Source organism: Aquila chrysaetos, chromosome 15, assembly GCF_900496995.4.
Source record: "Aquila chrysaetos chrysaetos chromosome 15, bAquChr1.4, whole genome shotgun sequence".
Classification (NCBI taxonomy): Eukaryota; Metazoa; Chordata; class Aves; order Accipitriformes; family Accipitridae; genus Aquila; species Aquila chrysaetos.
The window spans coordinates 2,951,985-2,977,765 of NC_044018.1; the positions used below are offsets into that span (position 1 = coordinate 2,951,985).

The 25,781-nt window shown below is 39.7% G+C and overlaps 1 protein-coding gene across 6 annotated transcripts in view; it reads left to right on the top strand.

The window, feature by feature from the left end:
• The window catches only part of MSRA (methionine sulfoxide reductase A), a 288,566-nt gene that overhangs the window by 183,873 nt on the left and 78,912 nt on the right, over nt 1–25,781 (top strand). For all 6 annotated transcript variants that reach the window (XM_030037338.2, XM_030037340.2, XM_030037341.2 and 3 more), the window contains exon 5: nt 10,760–10,866. In XM_030037338.2, the coding sequence (XP_029893198.1) occupies nt 10,760–10,866 (107 nt within the window). The remainder of the gene's footprint in view (nt 1–10,759; nt 10,867–25,781) is intronic.

A 25,781-nucleotide genomic window follows, 5' to 3' on the forward strand; every position in this document is an offset into this window, starting at 1 on the left:
CCACTAGTGAATTTACTGTACTTGGGCCTAGAAATCTGAGGCACTGAAGCATAGCATCATTAATCATAGTTTATGGTGATTATTAGTAGGCTTTTAATCTTTGTTTTCATGTATAATTAGGTACAAGAGGTCAAAGCTGACTCTCCTCTAAACAACAATATTTTCAGTGAATGACTGTTTTTCTCTGCCTGCAATTTTCCCTCGCATATTTATAAGAGCATACTTGTCTGTGTTTTGAGAGAGCAGTGTCCCATGAGTTTATCTGCTGATAAAAGCAAATGACAACTCTGTTATTTTTATTATCACTAATTATTTTTATTACTATTGCAATAAACACCTGGTGGATCATAGTAGGTTTAGATTCATAGTGCTAACACATGCCTAAATTTAGGCAAGGCACTAGTGAGCAACAGATATATGAAGAGAAAGGAGAAGGCACATAAAGAAAACAATAGCTAATCTGTGTGATTCTGTAGCTGAGCTCTATGTAGTACCTGATCTGAGTTGCTGTATTTCTTAATTATATTTTCTCACTTTATCAGTAGTTGTCCAGCTTTTTGTAAGCATCACAACACAGCTAGTCTGTGAAGGAAAGAGGCAATAAGGACCCAGTTCAGATGCCCAAACAGAAATGTCTTTTGCCTTGTCAAATCCTCTTGCGCATTCTGCCTGTTTTCCAGTTGTGCTTTAGAAAATGTGGGTCTCCCTTATGCCCTGTGTCATGTCCTCCAGTCTCTTCCAGACATCTCTGCTCGATGTATTTATTTGTTTTTGAAGACTATGAAGATCTTCGGTCAGATTTGGCTGACCAGCATAGACACGTCAGGTGGGATAAAGACTGAGATAAAGCCACCTAAATTTAGATGTTTCCATAGGCATGGAGAGTCTCAGCTACCATGATTGTCAGTAGAGGTCTAGTTAACATGGTTGACTCACCCCAAATTAGGCACCTATGTTTGGTCAGCTTTTGGGTGCCTAAACATGGACGCTTAGTTCCAGCTGCACCAATATATATTGTTAAAAGTTTTCGCTCCCATCCCAAGTTTGTCCATCCCTGAGACAGATTTTTAAGAGAAGGCACCTCTGAAAGGGCTTAATGCCTCTTTATGATAGAAAAAGTCTAAAAACTTGTCTAAAACTAATAATTTAACTTTTGATTAAAGTTAAGTAAAAAAAAAAAACCCCTACAATAGGTTTAATGCCATTAAGGATGCCTTATGTATATATTCACCGTTCTATTTGCCTGTTCTATACGCTACTGTTAAAGACCTATTTTTAATTAATAATTAGAAATGGATTCAAATTCCTGTCTGCCAGTGACATTTAATACATCAGCTTTGTGACACTCATCAAAAACTAACCTATGTTTTTTTGTGGGCTCAAGTAGATCATGCACTTCCTTCAAAGGTCAAAGAGCATTCAAAAATGCATTTAAGCAATGTTATATCTGAATGAATTAATAAATAATGAAGCATACAGGGAACTCTTCTTTCAAACCAAGTCTTCATTCAGACTTTCTAGTTTTGTAAAATATTTGAACTATCTTGAGAAGCAGTGTGATGCATTTTATAACTGTTGAATAATAATGCTAATAAGAACCAAAGAGAATTGGACAGAGATAGAGCTTAGGCTGGTATACTATCACCGCTTCTTGAGGGCAGCCTGTCATTTCCACTAATGGACAAAAGGGAGACCTGGTAACTCTTCATGGCCCAAATCTGATAATGTTGGAGGCCTGCATAAAGTCCCTTATGTACCGTATGGGAATGTCTCTGTGAACAACTAAGGGGAAAGTAACAGTTATTGACATACGTGAAATACATGTGATATTTATGCTTCTCCTTTACTGGAAAAAAAACCCCTAGCATATGGGCAAGCACAAGGTAAAGTAGGAAGCAGAAAAAAATGGTCGGCATTTTGCTGGATTGAACTTAAAATCTACCACTGCAGAGTTATGCATTCTGAAAGTTGCCCCTTTATTTCATATTGGGTATAAAGCAGGCTGCCAAAACTGTAGACACCAATGCCCAGGAAGTGGGTTTGGTGAATGCAGAAGGGCGGGAGAGATTTATTCTAGATGGGAGAAGGAGGTGAAGAATCTCCTGAGAGTGTTTCTCTTCTCAGCTTCTACTTCTTGGATGACTTTTCCCAGCAGATGCTAGGGTGGGCCATGCTAATTTAGTATGCTGTAATGATGGTATGTGAATCACAGAATCACAGAATGGTTTGGGTTGGGAGGGACCTTCAAAGGTCATCTAATCCAATCCCTCTTCCCTGGGCAGGAACATCTTTCACTAGATCACATTGGTCAAAGCCCCATCCAAACTGACCTTGAACACCTCCAGGGATGGGGCATCCACAACTTCTCTGGGCAACCTGATCCAGTGTCTCACTGCCCTCTTGTAAAGAATTTCTTCCTTATGTCCAATCTAGACTAGACTAGACTAGACTAGACTAGACTAGAATATTGAGTTGGAAGGGACCTACGATGATCATCTAGTCCAAGTGCCTGACCAATTCAGGGCTGACCAAAAGTTAAAGCATATTATTAAAGGCATTGTCCAATGTGGTCAAATTGTGATGGTTTTTGGTATTGCAATGCTGTTAAACCTTTTGGACAGGGTGTCATTAAGATCTACAGATAGTGATAGACTACTCTTTATCTCTGTCACTGTACTAACTGCACTCCTCCCCAGTGGGTTGGGATGGGAAATTGCATAAGAGATGAGGAAGCTGTAGAAGGCCTGGCAGGGAAATTTATTTCATTACAGGGCAGTGCTAAGACTATTTCCTTGTAGCCCAATCCCATGGGACCGCTTTTCTTGGCTGTTACTCCCCTTGTCTCACAAACCCATTTGCATGCCTTCTGTATCTCAGTTCTTCTCTCGTATTTTGCTGGAAGTGAGGAGGAAGGTCTTCCTACTCACATCTGGACAGAAAGGCAGTGCAGGTGTCACCGCTCCAGCTCTGGGGAGAAGGCAGAGGTGTCATGTAGCTGGGTGGCCTGGGCCAGAGTCAAGCCTGGCCACACTGAGGGAGGGACATTACTGTTGTGGCAGATCCCACAAAATCAAAGATTTATAAACTTGCTGTCTTTCACTGGTATTTTGGTTTTGTTATAGCAGCATTCTGGCCATTGGTGGTGGGGAACAGACAAGATTTCTTGTTGCACCAAATTGGTGGCAGCAACTCATCCCATTCCCACAAAATGTCATTGCTAAAAGAGTGATGGAGTGTGTTCTCCATGAAGAATCTGTTGTCTGAAAAACTTCTCTCTACTTAAAGAACTATTGTTATTTCATACAGTGAGTTTTGTATTGACCATCATCAAGAAGCTCATTTACACCAGCACTGGCAATCTTAAGGAAGTAAGTATTTTGTAACGTCTTTGTCCTTGGTGATGTTCAAAACTGGACTGGACGAGGCCCTGGACAACCTGCTCTAGTCTGACATTACTTTGAGCAGGGGTGTTGGACTAGAGACCTCCACAAATCCCTTCCAACCTCAGAAAATCTGTGATTCTGTTTTAGCTTCAAAGCTACACCAGAAAACCTGTAATCTGGTGGTTTGATGAAGGTTAAAGACCAGGCATTTTTGCAGCTGATATGGACTATTGAAAACATTGCTGTAGGCATGATCATAGAATCATAGAATGGTTTGGGTTGGAAGGGACCTTAAAGATCATCTAGTTCCAACTCCCCTGCCATGGGCAGGGACATCTTCAACCAGATCAGGTTGCTCAGAGCCCCGTCCAACCTGATCTTGAATGTTTCCAGGGATGGGGCATCCACCACCTCTCTGGGCAACCTGGGCCAGTGTCTCACCACCCTCACAGTGAAGAGCTTCTTCTTTACATCTAATCTAAATCTACCCTCTTTCAGTTTAAAGCCATTACCCCTTGTCCTGTCACTACATGCCCTTGTAAAAAGTCCCTCTCCAGCTTTCCTGTAGGTCCCCTTTAGGTACTGGAAGGCTGCTATAAGGTCTGCCCGGAGCCTTCTCTTCTCCAGGCTGAAGAACCCCAACTCTCTCAGCCTGTCCTCATAGCAGAGGTGCTCCAGGCCTTGGATCACCTTCATGTCCCTCCTCTGGACCCGCTCCAACAGGTCCATGTCCTTCTTATGTTGGGGGCCCCAGAGCTGGACGCAGGACTCCAGGTGGGGTCTCACCCGATGGGAGCAGAGGGGCAGAATCCCCTCCCTCGACCTGCTGGCCACGCTGCTTTTGATACGGTTGGCTTTCTGGGCTGCAAGCGCACATTGCTGCGTCATGTTGAGCTTCTCATTCTAAGTTCTAAGTATATGTGCAAGTCAGAATTTATAGAGAAAGCTAGTATTTGCTGTGTTGATCCCAAAGCAAATGGGGAAGACCAAAACTATAGTTTCCTCCTTGACATTGAAAACCAGGTATATTGAAAGCTTTGTAAATGTTTTGGTCTATTGACAGTATAAAAGTTTTCTTTAATATGTACAAGCTCATTAATGTATTGTAACCTTCTGAAGAAACTCTTTTATATTTCATTTATCCTTCCTGCACCCCAGCACCTTGAAAATCATCAAGAACTCTCAATCCACAGCACTGTAACTAACTTCTTTTCTATTAACATTTTTCTCCTTTAATCATATGCCATAAAGAGTTTTACTTTCCCTTGGCAACTTTTAAGCTGTATAGATGTAATCATTACAGTGAGTGATGACATCAAGCCAGGGTGACATGGTGCAATTGATTTTTACTAAATAATTATATGATGAGCTGGAAGAAAGAGTTTTATTAGTCTTAACTCAGCAAGGATTGATTGGGGAAAAGAAAATGACCAATCAGTATATCAGGTTTCTGCGGTTATAAGAAAATAAGTGACAGCTGCAGAAAAGTCTATAAATCACAGAAAAAATTATGATAAAAATAAGAGCTATGAACTGCCCTTTAAAATTTCACTGGGTGGCACAGAAGAGTCTAACAGACCTTAGTCATTTATCTCCATTATGCTTGGGATCCTATGAGAATAGTAAGGCTGACGAATGATGCCATTACATTTTTTTATTATTTTTAAATGGAGAGAAGATAAGGATTGTTGTATAAGTATTACTTTCAAGTCATTGGAGGGTTGAGTCTTCAAAAGAAATCCCTGATTTAGATAATAAAATAAATAAAGTATATTTTGCTTTAGCCTTCTGTAGGTAATATATTCAAAAATCACCGTTTTGAAACAAATCTGCTTGTTTGCAATTAAGACTCAATTTCTAAAGCAAAAAAAAAAAAGAAAAGAAAGTATAGTACTAGGAAATATGTGTTTTTATTAATGCTGTGGATATTCCTATTTCTTATTGACCTCAAGATACTCTGGAGTTAGACAGGAAGGACAATGACCTACCTAAGATGCATCTCAGCATCTCAACAGAAACTCAAACTGTAGCGTAACAGCAGTGTAACTGCTTGAAAGGGGCAACTCTTTGCCCCAGCCAAGAAGACACCGTAGTTTTGACAAGGTATAGAAAATATGAAGGAAAAAGCACTGACCAGCTGAATGGAAGCAGGGATGATTTCATATATTCTAGTCATTCAACTGAAAGGAGAGCTAGTATTTACTACTTTGATGCCAGAGAATATGGGAAAGAACAAAACTAAGTCATTCCTACCCAGGTATATCAGAAGATATCAAAGTGTTGGTAAGAGAGCTTTTTAGAGCCATTTCTTTGACTGTTATCTACCTTTTGGCAAATAATAGTTTTTCTAGTGGCAGTGTGTTTGTATTGAATGGCACTCTCAACCTGGGAATCGTTCCTGTTGCAGGATCTGGGAGAGCATCACAGCTCCCTGTTCTTTCCATCTACCATCCTATGGCCACAAATTTCTTTCATGTAAGTCAGAGCAAGCGCTTAGCTCTTGAGGGCATTTTTTGATTAATTAGTGTTCTGGTGTCTGCTGGCACAGTGAGGAAATTTTATGTTCTCCAGAGTGGTCCAAGCTGAGAACCACTGAGGTGCTTTGGTCAGCCAAAGTGAAATTCCTAAATATGATCCATGCCCAAGATCTAAACACATTTAGAGCTCCAGATGCTGTCATCCCCACTGGTTCTCCAGAGACAAGAGCTTTCAAGGACTGGCCAGTGCTCACACAGGCTTTGGGCTTACATTCTTTGGCACCATGCAGCCATATCCAAAACCACGTATTTTTGTGTCTTGCCAGAGAGGTGCAAGTTCTATGCTTTTCTCTCAGTTCTAAAATCAGCCTCTCTATCTAAACATATCTTTGACAAGAGATTTTACAGCTGTTCTCAGCATAGCAGCTGATTTTCTTTGTCTCGGGCATCAACAGCAAGTGCCAGCCTTTTGACTCTAGGGTATATTTGTTCCTGTTGCTGTTGAATGTGTTCCTGATCACCTGGTCAGGGAGATAGATTATTTGCCTTTTTGCCAATTACTGGCTTGCACCATTGATGTTAGTAAAGTACAGCCAGATGAAATGGGGTGATCTTGCAAACCCTGGGCTGGCCAAGGTGGTTCTAGTGTCAGAGTCCTGGAGGACCTGATGTGAAGCTCAAGGACTTGTCTCTGCTCTGAACCTTCTTACACCAGGTACAAATCAGGTAAAACACCGAGGCTTTGGCTTCCTCTGCATCATGGCAGGGACATTGGGTAGCCCTTGAAACTCTGTCTGGTTGTCTCTAGTTACAGAGATTGTGATCAACACTGGGAACAAGTCCTCTGGGTGTGCTTTGTGACAAAGTGGACCAGGTCCGATGCTGCATGTAAGATGATGTTCTGTTTTCAGGCCTCTGGAATCTTTTCTTCAAACTACCTGTTGGAGAGAAATGGGCTTGAGATCACTCAAGGTGTGTCTGCTGGTCATTACAGCTGCAGAGAAGGCTTTTTCTGTGTTATGCCATTCTGTCATTGCAACTTTTCTGAAAGAGTTGTTGAAGGTCTTCCTGTCAGAGACCTCATTCCTCAGTGTTAATACATTTTGTTAACTTCTTTACAAAGCAACCTGGTTATCATCTCAGCCTAGAATGAAAAGGAGGTTCAGACCCTACTGACAGATTTCCCTATGTATTATATCCTTGAGAAAGAATCTCCTGGCTTTACCCTAAATTCTATCCCTAAATTGGCAGGCTTTACACAGAGATTGACTTTATGACGTCTTGCAGAAGAACAGTTGTAGGCAATCAGCATTTCCCTGCCAGGAAGATCCAGCCGCTCTGAAGATGTGCAGCTGATGTTCTGTAGGAATTATTCCTTCTTCCAGTAGCGAAGATTTAGACAAACCTGATTCACTGGTTTGATCTGGAATTAAAGCAAAATCACATGTATCACTTAATTATTTAATAAATAATTTTCACATTCTTATCTGAAACCTAACGTGTGCAACTGTGGTGTTATGTTAACAGAGAGAGACAGAATGTCATGATAGACAAAATAAGAAAGGTATTTCAGAAATGGAAGGAAAGTTAACTACAGATGATATTGTGGAATTTTTAGATAGCCAAGCAGAGATCATTTTTGATTTAGTAGACTTTCTTTCAGACAAAGACAAGATTGTTAAGCTCAATCATCCTACCACAGTTGTTTAGTAAATTGAATTTCTTGCCTTGTTTGCTACTCATTGAGTTAGTGAATCTCAACAAGTAAGATTTGCCAGAGGGTTTTAAAAAATCAGTGATGGACCCTTGAGAAATAAGTTTGTACATGTGAGGTACATTACAAATAATAACAGCAACAGTGGCAATTGATTATGTCTGTACACATGGAATTTATTTTGTTTTATTATCGCGTAGTCTTTGTGGCTTAGATAATAGCTACTTATTATGGGAGATTTAGGTACAAATTAATTTAAGTAACAAGTAAAAATAAATGACATTTTAGCTTAGATGATTGATCACATTAAAGCTACACTTTGGAGTAAAACTTACAATACCTGTTCAGTCTTCTTCATAGCTAGTGGATGGTTTAACAGTGCAAGCCAATGCTTGAGTTCTAGGAGGGGCTGTTATTATCGCACAGTCTGACCTCCTCCTTAACTTTATCATTTCATCACTGGCCTTATACAGCTCTTTGAGCTTTGGTATATCTTTGGGGAAAATGTATATCCTTGATGTGAAGCCCTCAGGAAAGGGGTGTGGCTTTAAGTGCATTGTTCCAGTGAGAAATGCTCTTCGCTATTTAAACGTTGCCTTATTTCCAATCTGGATTTTGTATACTTTGGCTTTCAATTGCTCTACATAGTTAAGCGACTTTGGCAAGATTAAAGAGCCTTATTGCTCAGGTTATTTCTCTCTATACGTATTTTTAAATCAGAGTCAGTTTTCCTCTTAACCTTCTCTTCAATAAATTAATTAACCTGACCGCTTCCCTATTACTATGGAACAGTGGTGGCACATGCATGTATTAAATAATCTTGTTTATCTTCTTACTAAGAGTACCATGCACATGAGCTCATGCTAAACTCATACTCTTGAAATTCATGCTAGAAACTAGCATACTATATAGTGATCCTCCATTTATAGAGATTTTTGTAATCTACTCCCTGGTCGGTTGTTAAGTAATTTGTTAAGCAATAAATAGATTTGTAGAATGCTAATGCTTGAGCTCAAACATCAATCAGCATTAACATATCCTGGCAAAACTAATGCTTTACTGGGCTGTATTCATTTTATGCCTAACTATTCAGTAGCACTGGCTTTACAAGAGCTCCCTACCACCCTAAAATAACTTGCAAAGAAATGAGCAAAATATTCTCTGCCTTGCAGACCACAGTATTAAGTATTGATGAAGAACGTAGTTGTTGTTCTTATGTGTAATAAAGTAACATTTTATCAATTAAAAAGTAACCCAAAGCATCAGAAAACTCCATAACATTTTTCAGAATCACATTCTGTCATGTATACTGTTGGTCACTGAATGGAATTTTTGTCCAAATGCATCTTTTAAAATATTTCTGCATCTTTTAGTTCATAAATATTTCAGCCATATTTCATTTGTTTATTGTACTATCCTTTAAACCATTTTTCTGTTTCCTTGGAAAGTACAAGAGAGATAAAAGTTACCATGTTTTAATGAGTAGTATTATGTTGATAGCATATTCCCCCTCCCCCCCCCCAGTATCACAGGCTCTTTCTCTACCCTCTGCCCTTTGATAGGGGGGTATCAGGACGTACAGGTTTTTTTCCCGTTCATCTCCATAGTCCTGAGAGTTGATGGTAATCTTCAAAGGGGCTTCTGTAGTCTGGTGGCAGTCAAAAGACAAATCCTGATGATTTCCAGTTTTTCTTGGGTTGCAGGCATTTGGGAGGGGTCTGCTTCTTTGAGTCTCCTTTAGAAATTCCAGCTCTTTCACTCACCCAAGTTCATATACACCACCAGACAAACTCAAAATTAATACATTTTATTACAGCAAAGCAAAAAGTTGTGTCCTTGAATGCAAAATTGGGAACAAGATATGCAAGACAGAAACTGCAAAACTGCAATTGCAGTTGCAAAACTGCACCTCCAGATCACTCTTAATGCTAAAGCTCCTCTCTAAGGCTGTTGTTTGACTTTATGGAATGATCCACAGCAAAGCTGGCTTGCAGTATTGCTGCCTGAGGGAATGGGAACGGGTAGCGATGAGAGGCAGCAATGCCTCTGGCCAGCGCGGCTGACTAGCACTGCATAATGCCAAACCATATCTGGGTGAATCACCTAAGGGGATAGTAACCTTCGCTCTGCTTTGGCCCATTATTTTATGGTTTCGTAGGCAGAATCCATCTCATATTTTGGAAATTTGTACATGAGCAACTTCATACAACCAGTCTTTTGAAGGGATTACATAGATCAGCATTAAAGGGGCTAACCCTTGTACCAAAATTACTCATTTAAGGTGTAATTTCAAGGAGTTACTAAGTATGTATAAGCAGGGTTTTGTTTTCACAATGTTACATATAAACAGTATTATATACTTTCGCCATCCATATTATCCACATGTAGGTTGCAAATAGAATTTAGTAAATATTAGATATATACCGGTGTTTTCTACTTCTCCCAAACTCAAAAAAAATTGTGAAAGTGTTGCTGTTCTTACACATTACTCACTCTACAACAGCACTAACGCAGCCAGACTTTCTCCAAACCTTCTCCTTAGCATACTTCTCTATCAGAGTCCTCTTTGGAGCTCAGATGTGAGAGTTTCATAAGAGTCATTCCTTCTCTCCGTAACTAGTGGTGATGATGGTAGGAACTGATAACTTCAGAGTTAATTCAGCAATACATGCGTACAAGTCTTTTAGCAAGATCATTGCTTTATGAATAGAAGAGAATAGCTAGTTATCTCCAAGGGTATTATGAACCTTTCTCCCACTAAGATGTACTCCTCCAGCACAAGAAAATTTTTAAGCACTTGGTAAAATCAAGGGGTTTTTTTGTAACTATTTGCATGGTTCAAAATAAATATTTTAAGAGTACCTTGATTACAGTAACTACAGCTTGATTATTTAAGGTTTTACATCTGTATTTGACTACTGTGTGATTTACCAAAATGTAAAATGCTCACATTTCATTTGCATGTCATTTAAAAGTAGATGTCAGAGTTGAAACTTTTCAGGACTGTTTAACCAAAGAAAGACTTGGACTTCCTAAAAATACCTACTGAGTATGCACATAAGAGACCAGGCTAATCCAGGTGTATGGAACGTCCTAAATTTAGGTCTGTTGAACTTGTGCCTACAGCCCTGTCAAGTAGGGAGGATGATCCTCATGGTGTGCTGCTGTGTTTTCTCTCTCCCCAGGAATGCGACAAGGTAATGACTTTGGCACACAGTATCGCTCGGCCATCTACACATTTTCTCAGGAACAGATGGAAGCTGCCTTGAGATCTAAGGAAGAATATCAAAAGGTAACATTGGGCAGGGCGTGGAATTGCTTCACATACGAGCGGAGGTCAAAGACATCACCAGTTAGCACAAAATCACTTCTCGTGTTGTACATTGTCTCTGTGTTGCTATTGGAGTTTCTCATTTCAGTACTGAACTTGCATCATATTTGCTTTAAATTCCTACTTTTGTGAAGTGGTTTTTTTTTTTTTGTATGTGAGTCACTTTATAACTATGGAGAAAGAAAAATAGTTACTTGTGCAGAGATAGTTTTAATCTCTTCTAGAGATTTTTTTGTGTGTGTGCACCAGAGCGAAAGTCTGTGATCTTAAAGTTATTCAAGTGTATCTGGACCCCATACTTCGAAGGGTGTAGCCAAAATCTCAGACCTAGGAGTTCTTGAACACTGGGGGAAAGTCCTGATCAATATTTGAGCTTGGTAACTCCGGATCACCCACCTTCTGCTTATAAGATGCTTCTAATCAAGCCATTCCATAAATGTCTTTGATTAAATGTGACAGCCTGTGACTTAGTAAGACTATTTGTTTTGACACTAGGGTTTGTGTGAGAGAAGATCGACCATTTCCCTTTCTATACCCAGTCCTGTTTTTCAGTGAAGATGGATTCTGTCTCTTGCCTGCCACATAAGCTATTATTTAACTAAAGGAAGAGGGATTACTGTCCTATAGTGTTGCTGCATTGTAATTGCTGTCTGATCTGCCTAGTGGTCTTGTCAATGCAAGCTCCGGATTCTATAGCAGAGATATATATAAATTCTTATGGCTTACACAAAATAAACTACTCACCTAGGACATCAGGGCAATAGACAGTGTAACTATTAAGTAGTGCTAAAAGAATACCAGCTTTCATGCATTCACTTATATATTATGGCTTCACTAAAGTGTTATGTTGAAGAATCAGGGCTTTTGGTCAATATCTAATGTTAAAGGTAAAGAACTGTGTTTTGAAAAGTGAGGGTACACCAGTCAGAGGCATGTACCAAGGTCCAAAAAGGAGGTGCATGTGCTGAAGTCTTGTGTGGCAGTTTGGTTTCCATAAATGTGTGTGATATTGGTGGGCTGAGCTATGTATGCACTTGTAGGGCTGGTTTGTACATGCAGTTGACGTTATTTTGCATGCAAAGAGATGCTCTGAACTGCAAGTAACTAATTTGCAAGTCGTTCCTAGCAGTGTGATAACTGTGCATGTAAATTAAGTGTTCAATGACATATATCTTCTCATGAGTAGCTGAACACATGGGGATAAGTCAGTCTTGCAGGTGTTTATCTTTGTTAACAGAGTAGTTTCTGAAGGTTCGGTATTCATATTTATCATGCAGAACTTCTTTCTACGCATTGTTTACCTTAGATCCATTGCTTTTCCAAATTGGTTTTGATCCTTTTTGTTAGCATCTGCTGACCAATATCACACTGTAAATCTTACAGCTTTCAGTTTGCTTTCCCAACTCTATTATTCTCTGCTGTTATTTGTCATTAAATTAATACTGACTTGAAAACAAAATTACGATGTAGGAGATTGCAATATGATATTACAGAGATTTCCATCATCAAATATGTCATGGTTTAACCCCAGCCAGCAACTAAGCACTACGCAGCTGCTTGCTCACTCCCCTGCAGTGGGATGGGGGAGAGAATCAGAAGGGTAAAAGCAAGAAAACTCATGGGTTGAGATAAGAACGGTTTATTAATTGAAATAAAATAAAATAAAAATAATAACAATAATGAAAATAACAAAAAGAGAGAGAAATAAAGCCCAAGAAAAACAAGTGATGCAAATGAAAAACAATTGCTCACCACGAGCCGACCGATGCCCAGCCTGTTCCCAAGCAGCGTCCCCCGGCCAGCTTTCCCCTCAGTTTTTATGCTGAGCACGACGTCCTATGGTCTGGAATATCCCTGTGGCCAGTCGGGGTCAGCTGTCCCAGCCGTGTCCCCTCCCAACTCCTTGTGCCCCCCCCAGCCTGCTCGCTGGCAGGGCAGCATGAGAAGCTGAAAAGTCCTTGACTTAGTGTAAGCGCTGCTGAGCAACAACTAAGAACATCAGCGTGTTATCAACATTCTTCTCATCCTAAATCCAAACTGCAGTACTATACCAGCTACTAGGAAGAAAACTAGCTCTATCCCAGCCAAAACCAGGGCAAAATAGATTTTCTTAGTGGCACGATTTAAAATTTACCTACTTTGAAGTCTGTCACCATTTGAAAAGTGTGTATAATTAGTACATTTATATAATTAGGCAGAAATCTGTAAGTGATCACATGTAGAGTTTGTTTTTGCACTGAATTAAGGGGAAGGAAGGCACTGTGTTGCCAGCTAAGGAAGCACAGCAAATATGTACTGAAATTCCTAGAGGATATGTGGTTTCTATGTATTATTAACAACAATATCTAAAATATTATCTTCTGTGGTATTGCAGTAGCAGTAGAATGGTTGTATGGGAAACATACTGAGCAAACAATATGTCCAGGAATCCCTTTCCGTATTAAATGTTTTGCATTACATTATTTTAATGTAAATATAATACAGCCACTTTCCTTATTATTGCAGTAATTTAAAATAAATACCAGGCTCTTCTGGCAGTGACACATGCATATCTGTGCACCTGATAATGACAGATAAAAACATGTGGGGATGGCATAACACTTGATTTTTCCATGATAAGCAGTTGTGCATACACCAAATGGAGGAAGGCCTGACAAATACTAGAAGTAAAATTAGAGTTTTTCGGCACTGCAGGTGGATAAAAACAAAATGTAGTTTGTTTGTTCACTGAATAATTGTGCATATGCTGTTAGATGTCTTTTTGAGCTGAGGACCTGGAAGAGAGCTAAGAATGGCCTCCAAACAGAAAATGATGTTCTTGCTGATAAGTTTTTTTCTTAAAGACAGGTAGGGTTGTTAAGTTAAAGGAAACATTTTTGTTTGCTGAGGATAGAAACCATCCAACCCCAGGGTTTATATCTTAAATTCCTGCCTCCAAGACAGGCGATCCTGAAGCGCTAGCTCCTCTCTAGAACTCAGATAGCCGTGTTCACCTCTGTCTACATTGAGCAAGCAGTATGGGCTGAGAGGAGCGGATCTGCAGAACAAAACAGTTTGTACCGAGGACCCCGAACACACTATGTGCGTTTCAAGAGGGTTTGCTCTTCAGTAGCTGTGGTTTGGTGCTCCGAACCGCGTGCCACGCTAGCAGGTGGAAGTCAGTGGCGCATTTCTGGTTTAGCTCCATCAAAAGGCATTGGGTTCATCCGTCCCAAGACCACTCTGTGATGTGAACCAGAGCATGATAAGTGGCAACGATCAGGAGATTTATTACAAAAGCACACTTCTGCTCCAAACTGAAACACTAATGTAGCTTACACCTTTAGGGTAGTGCTATGCTTGAGTGGAGAAATACTGTAGTTAAGTGCACCACGTCCCTAGCTCCTATCAGCCTACGAGTGAGAATCATAATGCTCATTGAGCCCAAGTATCCTGCAGGGTTACATCTATTTTAAGTTGTGAAACTTGTTGCTGATTCATGCAGCTGTTTTAACAGCTGAGAAATGGCAATACAGCAATGAATATGCATCGAGCCATGCATCTTTAGCTGTTGATGAAGCTGAATGCATACAGTCAGAGTCGGCTAGTGGTAATATATATTATAATACAATAGTGCTGCTGGTAAATTGTAACACAATGTAAGTGTAATCAGAAAAACAAAAAATGAGGGCCAGGGCTTGGTGAAAGTACTGCGAATGAGCTGTTCCATCAGTTTTGCCTGAAGCTGAAGTTTTTTAATACAGTTGAACCTGAGGTTACTCAATTTTCAAGACAGTTGCTAGGCTGGATTTGGTTTTCAAATGAATTATCTAGGCAATAATCCAAATATTGAAATCTGAGTGGGAAGAAGTTTGTATTTATGTTTTCTGAATCAGAGGCCTCCGTTTGTTTTGTCAAGCACTAACACTAGGTTTTCAGGCTCCAAGAATATACTGAGTCCCTCCCCACCATGTTTGGCTTATATTAAAGTAGCATCCCCAAAATGCCAACATCTCCGCATCCTCACGTGGGACAGCACTGACAATGAACATTATGCACAGAGAGCAAAATACAGGTCTATTACTTTGTTACAAAAGCAAATATTTGGCAGGAGCAGATCCTTCCACAAAGCAACTAAAGGGCCTCTCCACGAATAATTATGAATGAATTGAGTCTTGAGCTCTTGACGGAGGTGTTGGATGATGTGAGCAGGTAATAAGCTCCTGATTTGTTATAGCCAAGAGAAGTTGGTGGGGAGAGTTGCTGTCATTTGCTCTTGCAGTTGTAAAGTGGAGAGAGTAATAAGGGCTTAAAGAGACAGGAGTATAGAAATGTTGAGATTTTATGAAGACATTAAAAATGTGGCCTTTACTAAAGTCCAGAGAACTAGAATGGAGTGGGTTTTTACTTAACATATAGGAAATGTAGGTGAAGCACAGAAGTAACTTTTTTTCTGCTTAGAAATGGATGGAGCTTTGCTAGAAGTAACATAATACTTTTTTTTTTTTATGATTTGGACTGTAAGGCTATAATCTTGGAAAGTTTCTCTGCAGGAGTAGATTGTGATGCTGATAGAAATCCTCTCTGAAATCTAAACCAGCTGGTCAACAGATTGAGAAAACAAATCAAATAAAACAATAACTGCACCAAAGCCAGAATTACAAAGAAAAAAAAAAAGAAAGAAGCAATGCTAATTGTTTGCTTTGGGGCCTGCAAATATGTTTAAGAAGTTCAAAAAGTAATGTAAGTAGAGGTGAAGAGATTAAATTTAAAAATTAAAATTTAGTATAAATATAAAAAATACAGGCCATTGAAACTAACCCATTGCCCAATCTATTAGTCTGGAGAACAGTCTCTTTGTGGAAATGTCAGGAACTATAAAACCATAGGTGGGTAGACTTTCTGGAGATCTTGAAGCGAACAGTATATGAGGCTCAGAGGAGAGACTGGGTCCCACTGCAGTCGTAGCAAATAAGTTTCTGTGAAGGTATGAAGAAGATGCTCAGTTAAATGACTGCAACTATCTTTGACTTGGTCAAATGATCATTTTTCTTTGCATTTTGTCAAACAGCATTTTCTGTTTCTTTAACAAAAGACTTGTCCTGAAGAACATGAATTTGACCAAAGATCTAAAATTTCTTTTTGAATCAGGCAAGCAAAGGATTTCTATGCTGCACTAAATTCCCTATTGGTGTAACTCCACAAGAGCTGATATATTTGCACAACAGGTTAGTTCTACCCATATGCTTTATTGCATATTTACTGACATGCAGCTGAGAAGTGAATCTTTCAACTGATAACTTCAAATGTACTGTTTGGTTTCACAAATGTAGGTCTTGGAGCATCTGAACTTGAAGCACCATTGGTTTTTCTCTGTTTGTGCTTCTGTTTTTTTGTTCTGCACAAATTTTATAGTGATGGGGAGGGGTTTTGAGGGAGTGGGGTGGGTGGTGTTTTGTTTTGTTATTTTTTTAACTTTTAAAGCCCTGAATGGTTACATGATAAATCATGGATGACCACGGGGATGAATATTATTTTACACAGTTGTGGATTTACAGTGCTATCGTTCATTTGCAATGGCCAAATTTCAGTGTGGCTACAGTTACATGATAGCACTCCTGGTCCTGAACTTGCTCACAGGAGTTCCAGGAACACATTGAATTAACACTGAGGTTGGCTTTGGTAGTTTTCAAGAAGCTCCTCTGTGGTGGGGTAGTCAGATACCGTGTCTTAGCCGAGAGCTGAAAAGCAGCTGCTGGCCCGTGGTTGAAGCTCCCTTAGTTCCTTGTGAAGCAGAAGTGCTTGCACGAGCAGTGCTATGCTCCACTGGAAGGACTCAACTAACCGCTGACCTGGGAGCTCGCGTTCACCCAAAATGGAGTGTGTGCTCAGCCACGGGACACATTCCCAGGGCCTGGTTCAGCTGCTCGCACCTAGTGCTGTTGGGGAAGCTCTAGCACAGCTCAGCCGACCTCCTCCGGCCGCTTCACAACCCACAAATACCCCTTAGGGGCTCTATCGTACCTGCCAGTCCTGTGAAGATACCTGAAATACCCTGGGCACCTCAAATAGTGCTCAATGCCTATATTTTGGTAGGTGATTTTAGGCACACCCTGATCTCTCATGACTGTAATGGAAGTTCAGTTACCTAATCCACACGTGTACCTCACCACATATAAACCAGGTTGTGATGGATGGATGTGTTCTGCAGGATAAGGCAAACAGTGAATTAGTACGGGCCAGCAGAAGATGCAACAGTCTCTGCAGCTCAGGAACCTAACAGATACCGTGAAACTTTCATAAGCTTGCTGTGGGATGATGTGGGAACAAACCAGCAAAACCCTCAGCTGCAAAAACAAGAGCTTTATATTTGGTATCATAGAAACGACTTTCAAAAGCTGGCATTTCAGGGCCAGTGCAATGAGCCTTGGAGCGGCAATCTACAAAGAAATGGTCAGGATTGTTATTTGTCGAGGCTGGAGAAACGGCTATTTACAGACCTACAGGGTCGACAGTTCTGAGTTTTTAACTGCATGAAGGAATGCCTTGTGGAGTGAATTTACAACATTCAGCTGTGGTTTTATGTAACGTGCTGTGTGAGGTTAGAACATGCTTTGGCTGCGAGTCAGTTTTTCACATGTTTTTTGGCTGGGAAAAGTTAAATAGCTCTTTTAAAAAGTAGGTTGTTGTTATTAAAGCAATACAATAGAGTCAATAAAAAAATAACACCTGCTTACTCCTCTTCAAATTATGTCTATTTCAGAGCTTTACGTATCAAATTATCTTTGCTTCACTCTGATGTGAATAGTAGCTACTTGATTCCTGATTGATGGTGGTAGTTCTTATGAAAATAAGCAAACCTGATCTGATAAGCTAAGCCGTTATTTATTTTGTAATCACTCATCTGTGCTACAGAGATACCCTTTTTATGTTCATCCCTCTCTGAGAAAGCTGCATTCAGCTATGGATGAGGAGGTTTTGTGTGAACAGTTGCTAACTCTTTTCATATTACTTTAAACTGCAGAAAATTTGACTTCTTTGTTACTCCAAGAAAATTTGGTCACCTTGCAGCAGAAAGATAGCTCAAAACTAATACACACTTTTGACTGCATTTCTTGATGACAGTGGCAACAAGATAAAAGCTTTAATGGCATGAACTTAGGATACTGTTGTTGGCTTGTGTGAGTTTCTTAGAATAAACATGTCTGTGAGATGACCTGTCCTATTGTCAACACTGATTAACAACCCACTTGTGCTTTCTTTGTTGAATTTATGCTGAAATGCATCTATATGATGCGTTTATAAAGTTTTATGGTTCTCTGCTATTTTTTTTCTACCTTTTCGATAGGGAATTCTGTTATGATAGACATGGTCAGCACCCTATATTTTTCTTTGCAGCCATAACATACAACATCAGAGTTCGCTCAATATCATAGTTACTGTTTACCTCGCTTTTCTTTCTTAATAAAATTTCCTACATTTCTGTGCTGTAGAAGCTCATCTTGTGTTGTGGGAGGAAAGGCATCTTAGTATCACCACCAAGATGACTTTATTTTGAAACAATGAAATGTACAGGATGTATATGTCCATATGAAAACATAAATGAGCATCCCTGGAAAGCACAGGAGGACTAAGGACACCTCTCAAAATTCACTGAGGCAGAGAAGTGCCACCATCCTACGCTGAGTGCAGCATGCTACCAATTGCATACTATTTCTGTTCCCCTGGATGCAGCAACAGCACATGTTGCTTGCTTTTCTCAATGCTGAAGAAGGCAAGATTTTTTTTTTAGCTTTCAATTCTGCATATATGCTGTTCATTTGATCAAAGGCCAGGCATTTCACTTAGCCCTTTGACTGTTGCAAATATAGCTAATCATGCATTTGAAGTTAGAACGATGAACAACATTATGAAACTGTACTTTCTATTTTACAATCATTTTTTCATCTGGGAGGTCATGGAGTTCAGCAAAGAAGCCATTTGCTTTATTGTACTGTGAATGTGAAGCCAGTGCTTCAAGCTAACGCTTATATTGGACATTTAAACCAATATTAGATATTACCCTACAATAAACTAATGTAAATATAAAATAGAATTGACTCCAAGGATGGCTTGTAAATAAAACATTTCCTGCTTTGTATTGCTTGCTCTGTTCAGCTTGTCAGTAACCTAAAAACATCCTAAATTTGTCTAGACATTAAGTTTTCATATACTTAGGCAGACGAATTCTCAATCTTCAGGGCACATCTCCACGCTGATCCAGAAGATGAAGATTTAAAGGGCTAAGTTGACTTGCCTACAGGAGTCTAGTGCCATTTGAGATGTCCTACCCTATCTGGCCTGGCCTCCAGCTGCCCCTCCAGGTGGGCACAGATCTCCTGTGGGTCCTAGGTTATACCAGTGGTAAGGCAACATAATGGAGTCTGCCGTGATGCCAACACACTGAAGCTAAATACCTTTACATCAGCCTGTAAATGTGTTCCCACATGGTTCAGTGGCATCTATGATCATTCTGAAGGGCTTCTAGTTCAGGCTTTTGAATTTCTTGATGTTGATTATGCATCTGTTATAGCACTTTAAAAGTTTCACAAGCATATTAAATGTCAGGAGCATAAATTTGATAATGATATTAATAATGATGGCTTAAGTGTACACAGTGATTTACAGGGAACAGGATATAGTTCCTTCTCTTAAGGAAGCTCTCAAGGAGCTTAGTTTAACTAAGAGATTAGTTATGGGGAGGACATGATAAAATAGTCTAGAAGGTCAAAGCAAAAGAAAGATGATAACGATTAGCTGTTGCTGTTCTGCGTCAGATCTTGTTGTCTTTGGGTTAAATGTAGCCCTTAAAACTGACTTAAGCAAAAATTTCCAGGAAACAAAAACTGAGAAATCATCTCAAGATGTATTGAGTCTCAATTGAGAATGTCGTGTCTTAATTCTGCTACGGCTATTGAATCCATCTATGTCCAGGTGAAAGATAAGGCTTGTAGTGGGACTCTCTGCATTGATCTGGAGAGGGGGAGAGGGGCTCTCCTGGTTTATTGTTTCCATACAAATTAAAAAATGAAACAAAAAGCCTTTTTATTTTTTTTTTTTTTAATGACACATGCATTTTTAATGAGCATAGTGAAGCCTGGGAACATTACTTCTGCTATCCAAACAGTTTGCTTATCCTTAGTGCAAAGCTGTGGGATCCAAAGAACACTATTCAAATCTCAAGTTTTCTCAGTGACAAAAGTGTGCCTAAGCCAGAATTCAAGTAAGTACTCATGTAACACTTTTCCACTGTTTATCCAACTCTAAAATATAAAGCCAAGAATTTATCTGAAACAGGGCTTTTCAAGTCAGATGTAAGAACATAATGGCCCTTCAAAAAGTTCTGAGCTCCACAAAGCTCAGACATGGAAATGACAGATACTCAACATTTATAAAATATGCTGCATATCTAAATATGGATGTAGGAGTGTCCACTTAAACACTCACGTTCAAACAATTTGATAACCGGATGTACTACAACATGTATTGAGAATTGTCATACCCTGATGAGGTTGCTTTCTAAGTGATGTTAATATTTGCTTAAATAACTCTCAAGATTTTCTAGCAGGACCCAATGCAGATCAGACATACAGCTGCAAATCCAGAGCAACACCGTTGGAATCAATGGAATTACTTTGGATTTCCAGTAATGCAATTGAGATAAAAATCTGGCCCAGGAGTTTCTTTAATTTGAGCATTTTTGTTCCCCAATGAATTGTCAGAGAATTCTGTGTATTATTTTCTGTTTGAAGTATGCCACTTAGTCAAATATGGCGCTCAGCTTTTGGGAAAACAAGTAAATACTTACTGGAAAAAGAAATCAGAGCACACTTTAGCAAGCAACATTGTCATGTCTGTTTTGATCTTGTGATCTTTTTGCATCAAGATCTTTTTCTCTTTTATTGATTTCCACAGATCACTTGTAGAATAGTCTTTTTTTCTTTTAGATCCAGGATGTCTACTGATTTCAGTAAGAGCTAGATTGCAGAAAGAGATCAGAATGGGCTTTTTGGTTGATGGGCAATACCATCAACTCTATTATCGGTCTTGTGCTAGAGCTTTGTAGGATTGCAGACATTAAAACGGAACCAGCTAGGGAAAGCCAGGACATTTCTCTTTATGTCAATGCGTATCCATCATTCCTGAGAAAGCATGGAGTTACAACAGATACTAACTTAAGTATTTTCTCAATGGTGTATCAATGGGCTTAAGCCTGTACATAAATCATTTGTACACAGGCATATAGGAATATATAAAGATATTTAGTTAAGAGCTGCTGTGAAGCACAGAGGAGGAAACATGCTGCACAGATGCTGCTATCCCTAAATATTTGGGTATGGCTGAGGACATGGAGGGATGGGATTTGCCTGAGTTCAGTCCTATTTTGCAAAAATTTCAGTTCAGGAATCTCTGCTTCTACGACTTCGACTGATTTTATTCCGTGGCTCTGTAGCTAGTAATTTTGTCATCTTGTGCTGCAGGGCTTATGAGCCTAACTGGTGAAGTACCAGCTAGATGGATGTCTGCATTCACACCAGGCACTGCTGAGAAGCAAGATGAAGCAGAGCCCACGTTACAGCTCTCCATTGAGCTGATGTAGAAAAATCAGTTCTTCTGCCTTTCTCTCTTCATTTTCCCACTCCCAAGTTTATTTCAACCTTTATTTGTTGTTTGTTTCCTCCCCACATTGTTTCCTGGCTCTTTTGCTTTCCAGGATCTTCTAACATTTGACCTTGCCCCACATCCCTTACTTCCTAGTTCCACATTTTCCCCAGTCTTCGATTTTCCACTTTCTTCCTCAGGCCTATGTTTCTGAAAAGTCTCTTCTCTTTATCCTTGCAGACAAAGATAAACTTGTATTTTTTCTAGCTGACCTTTATTACATGCCATTTAGTCACAGGATCTAAAAGTAAATCTAACTACCCACTATATCAAGGTGGACAAAATATATTCCCTCTTCCTGCTGCCTGAAGCATCCTAAGATACATCCTACTGCAGGACCATGTAGGTGTGAGCTCTGCTGGACCACTGCAGAAAGTGTCTTCAAAGACTGAGAAATGTTCTTCAGTGATGCAGTGCTCGCAGCCCCCAGGACTTTTTGCTCTGCAGGTTTGGGTCCTGACCTTTCCCCAAGCAACCAGCTTCCTATGGCGTATTGAGGTTAATATATTTCCATTCTGGCTGCTCCTTTCTCCTTTGCTTTCGTTATTTTAGGTGACTCGGTTAAACCACATCTTTTTCAATTTTTAAAGGAGCTGTATTTAAGGTGTTCATAGAAGAAAAACTCTTTTACACATAAAGACAATTTGTAAGCTAGTAGGGAAAGGCATAATGTAGACCCCTAGCCAGAAGCTTAAACTAGGTGAAGGTATATATTTGTAACAGCAGGTGACTGACAGTGAAAGCTATGGATGCACCATCTCTTCAGGAGAATAGTCAGTATTATTAACTAATTAATTTTTATCAGGAAATGTGTGTAGTCAAAATTGTAGCTTTATGCATCAATGTTCTCATATCAGTGACTTTCACCAAAAAGGTTTTTTAAATTTAGTTTGGAACTTTCTTCAGTTTTTGTCTTTTAAAATCAGCTTTCTTTTTTCCGTGAAAAAATGGATACCAGAACTGGATACAGTATCACAGAATGAACTTAATCACTGACGTAAATAAAGGTCAAATTACCTCCCTGGGCACACCGCTGTTTATACACGTTTCTGTAGATGTGCCTTTATTCTTTGTTCCTAGATGTAAAATTTTTTGATTTCACCTCCCTAGATGTAGAACTCGGGGTTTAACTATGTTATAATGATCTCAGCTCTGCAGTGTGAGCGCCCCAGCATTACCAGCATTTGCTGTACCTCTGACCTTCATGTGATCTTCCAATTTTACCAGCACTCATTTTGTAATTATTTCTAAGTCTTGGTCACTGCGCTTCATAACAATTCTGGTGAAAGTCCATCTTAATCCAGTTATCATTTGCTGTATTGATACCGTGTAGCACTTCTTTTTTTATATACTACTAAATGAAACATGAAATGTTAACTGTATTATATCTACGAAGTTTCCTTTGTCAGCTAAACTTGTAATCTCATCAAAGATGTTGGGTTTATATTTGACCTGTTTTCTACAAAAACATGTTGATTGGCACTAATTATATTCCTTTCCATTTGAATGTCGTTTAATTTTTTGTTTGTTTTTGTTTTTAACCAAGTACAAATTGGCACAGTGTTGTGTGTGTTGTCTTACTTGTCCCTTTTGAAGTGCTGCAGGAAACCGGTGCTCATTCCCTCTTTTAGAATATTCAATACTAACCATCCACTGATTGTGTGAAAACCATGTTTTTCTAAAAAGTTGAAAAATTGGACAACTTTGGGTTTATTAGCCAGTTCTTCATGGTGAAGGACTCCCAGCTGCAAACTTCAAGGCTCAGTTTTTGCATTCCTTAAAGAAAGCGTCCCGATTTTTTTTTTTTTTTAGTATGGAAAACACAATATTTTCCCCAGTCGTATTTCTAAGAAATGGCTGAACAATTACCCTAGAAAATTTGGAAAATTAATTGCCTCCAGCAAATACGATTTGATGACAACTTTCAGCTTCAAAGGTAAAGTTTCATAGAGCTTAAAAAATCCAAAGAAAAATTCTGACAAAAGAGGAGTTAGAAAATCTCAGTGAGGGATTGTAGCATCCCTCCTCCTTCTCCACATACACACACAAATGTGCCCTTATTAGCATCATCTCCCTCATTTTACTTTCTGTAATATTTTTTATTTTTATCTCAATCAGCTAATTATATCTTGGATGATTATTTTTCATCCAACTCTTCTTGCCATTATATATACGTGGTTGCTATTTTATGTGCCAACAATCATAGGAAATAAATTTCCCCATTATCCCATGATATATTATTATAGGAAAAACCTTCAGTGCGACATTAGGGGCTTTAACAGGGCTGGAGGAAAAACCTGATTTGTTTCATTGCCCTCTAGTGGCCTCGCAGCACGTCTGCAATGGCATGAAATGCAGGAGCTTGTTTTCCTTTCTCTTTGTGTGCAGCACAAACCATCGGGTTTCTTGTCATCTGAGCATCCTGAAGTTGTTTGTCCACATTTGTGTAAACCACAGAGCACTGTTTTATATATCAGATAAGGCAGAATTATCCTACCCGTGTTTGTAAATGATGACAACAGGGGATTCTGTGTTTTTTATATTTTGCTATGGAAAAGAGGAAGATGCGCATTACCTGTATGAACATTATTTACCAAGTGAGTTTTGGGAGGGACACTAGTATATGGTGCCCCATCATTTAAATATATACAGTCTAGAGAAGTAGACATCATTTTTTAGGCATCGTTTGCTGCTGCCATTGCTGTGTATAATTGTGATTTCATCACACAGTCCAGCTGAAGGAGGGCTTGGCAAATGTTTCATCCCATTTATTTGTAAACTATCCTTCCATCTTGCAGTGGAAATCTTCATTGGCATCCACAGGGGCTGACCACTGTATGTGTGCAGGTCCACTTGCAGGTGCAGAGATGTTGAATGCCCATGAGAGTTCATGGTTTCACATCTTGAACTTGCTGAGCATCTTCAGCTGCATTGATACCCACAGAGATGATGAGTGCTCACCACCTTTCAGAGTGAGCTCTTCACTGTTGTCACACTCAATGCTTGACACTGGACAGAGACCACAGAAATCAAGGGGATCTAATTCTTATTTTGCAAATAGAAAGAACGTGACTCCCCACCCCCCAAATTTCACTGCAAGGTAATGTTTCAACAAATATATAAGTAAGGTGCATTAGGCAGTGAATTAGATATGTACAAGACATACCAAGGGAAGGAAGAAGATGAAATAATGCTTGTGTTGGGAAAAGATCATAATATCAAGAATGGCCTTTTGTGAATTAAAAAACCAAAGCAAAACTTGAGGCAAAGATATTAATTTTGAACAGTAAGATCAGAGGAAATCAAACACTGCTCCAGACTGGTTGTTACTATTTTTTACTTTGAGTTAAATTGCAATGTGCAACTGAATTATGGCTTGTTAGTCTTAAAAATGGAGTGACGTTTTGCCATAAAATGCCTAATATATATTGACTTTATACAAAGTCATATTTCTGCACTATCCTGGAAGGAGAGGAAGGGAAAAAGCTTTACAGGGCATTTTTGAAATGACAACACAGTTCTGGCTGGGAGAGTTGTTTTAGGTCAGGCATTAATTTAGCATCACGAGAAAATCACAGCTTTCATTAGAGAGCGGAGCACGGGTGACTCGAGCACCTGTGCGAGAGATGAAAGCACATTTATTTGTACGTCCGTGTTTGCGGATGCGCATTGAGAGCGCAGGAAAAAAATATTGCAGCTTTGCACTTACTTCAAAAATGACTCACTCCCTCTGGTGGGAACATTTAATTCTGAACGTGTGATGCTGCTTTCCCTCCTCCTCTTGCATCCACCCCCCTCACCACATCGCATTCATCTTGCTTCGCGTGACATCTGCTCCGTGTGCTGCAGAGCAGCACTTTGGTTTCTATGGTAGCTGCTGTAGCCAGTGGACCCACGGATGGGATAGGGAGAGGAGGAAGAAAAAGCCCAAAGTGGCCGGGTTCGGGTGCACGATGTCCACTCGCCCTCGGCCGGTGGGCTGGGATGCTTTCGGAAAGGGTGTCCCAAGAGTAGGTCGCTTCCACGGCCGGCAGCTGCCGGGGTGTCCGGGGCCAGGGGTGTTTGCTTTCTCCTTCAGTGTGAAGTGGCTGAAGGACAATAGTCAAGTGGAGGGTGTGAAGAACAGCGGATTGTGGGTTTGGTTGAACTTCACTCCGTGTTTCCTTTTGTCTTGTTTAGGTCTCCAATTTTGCAGC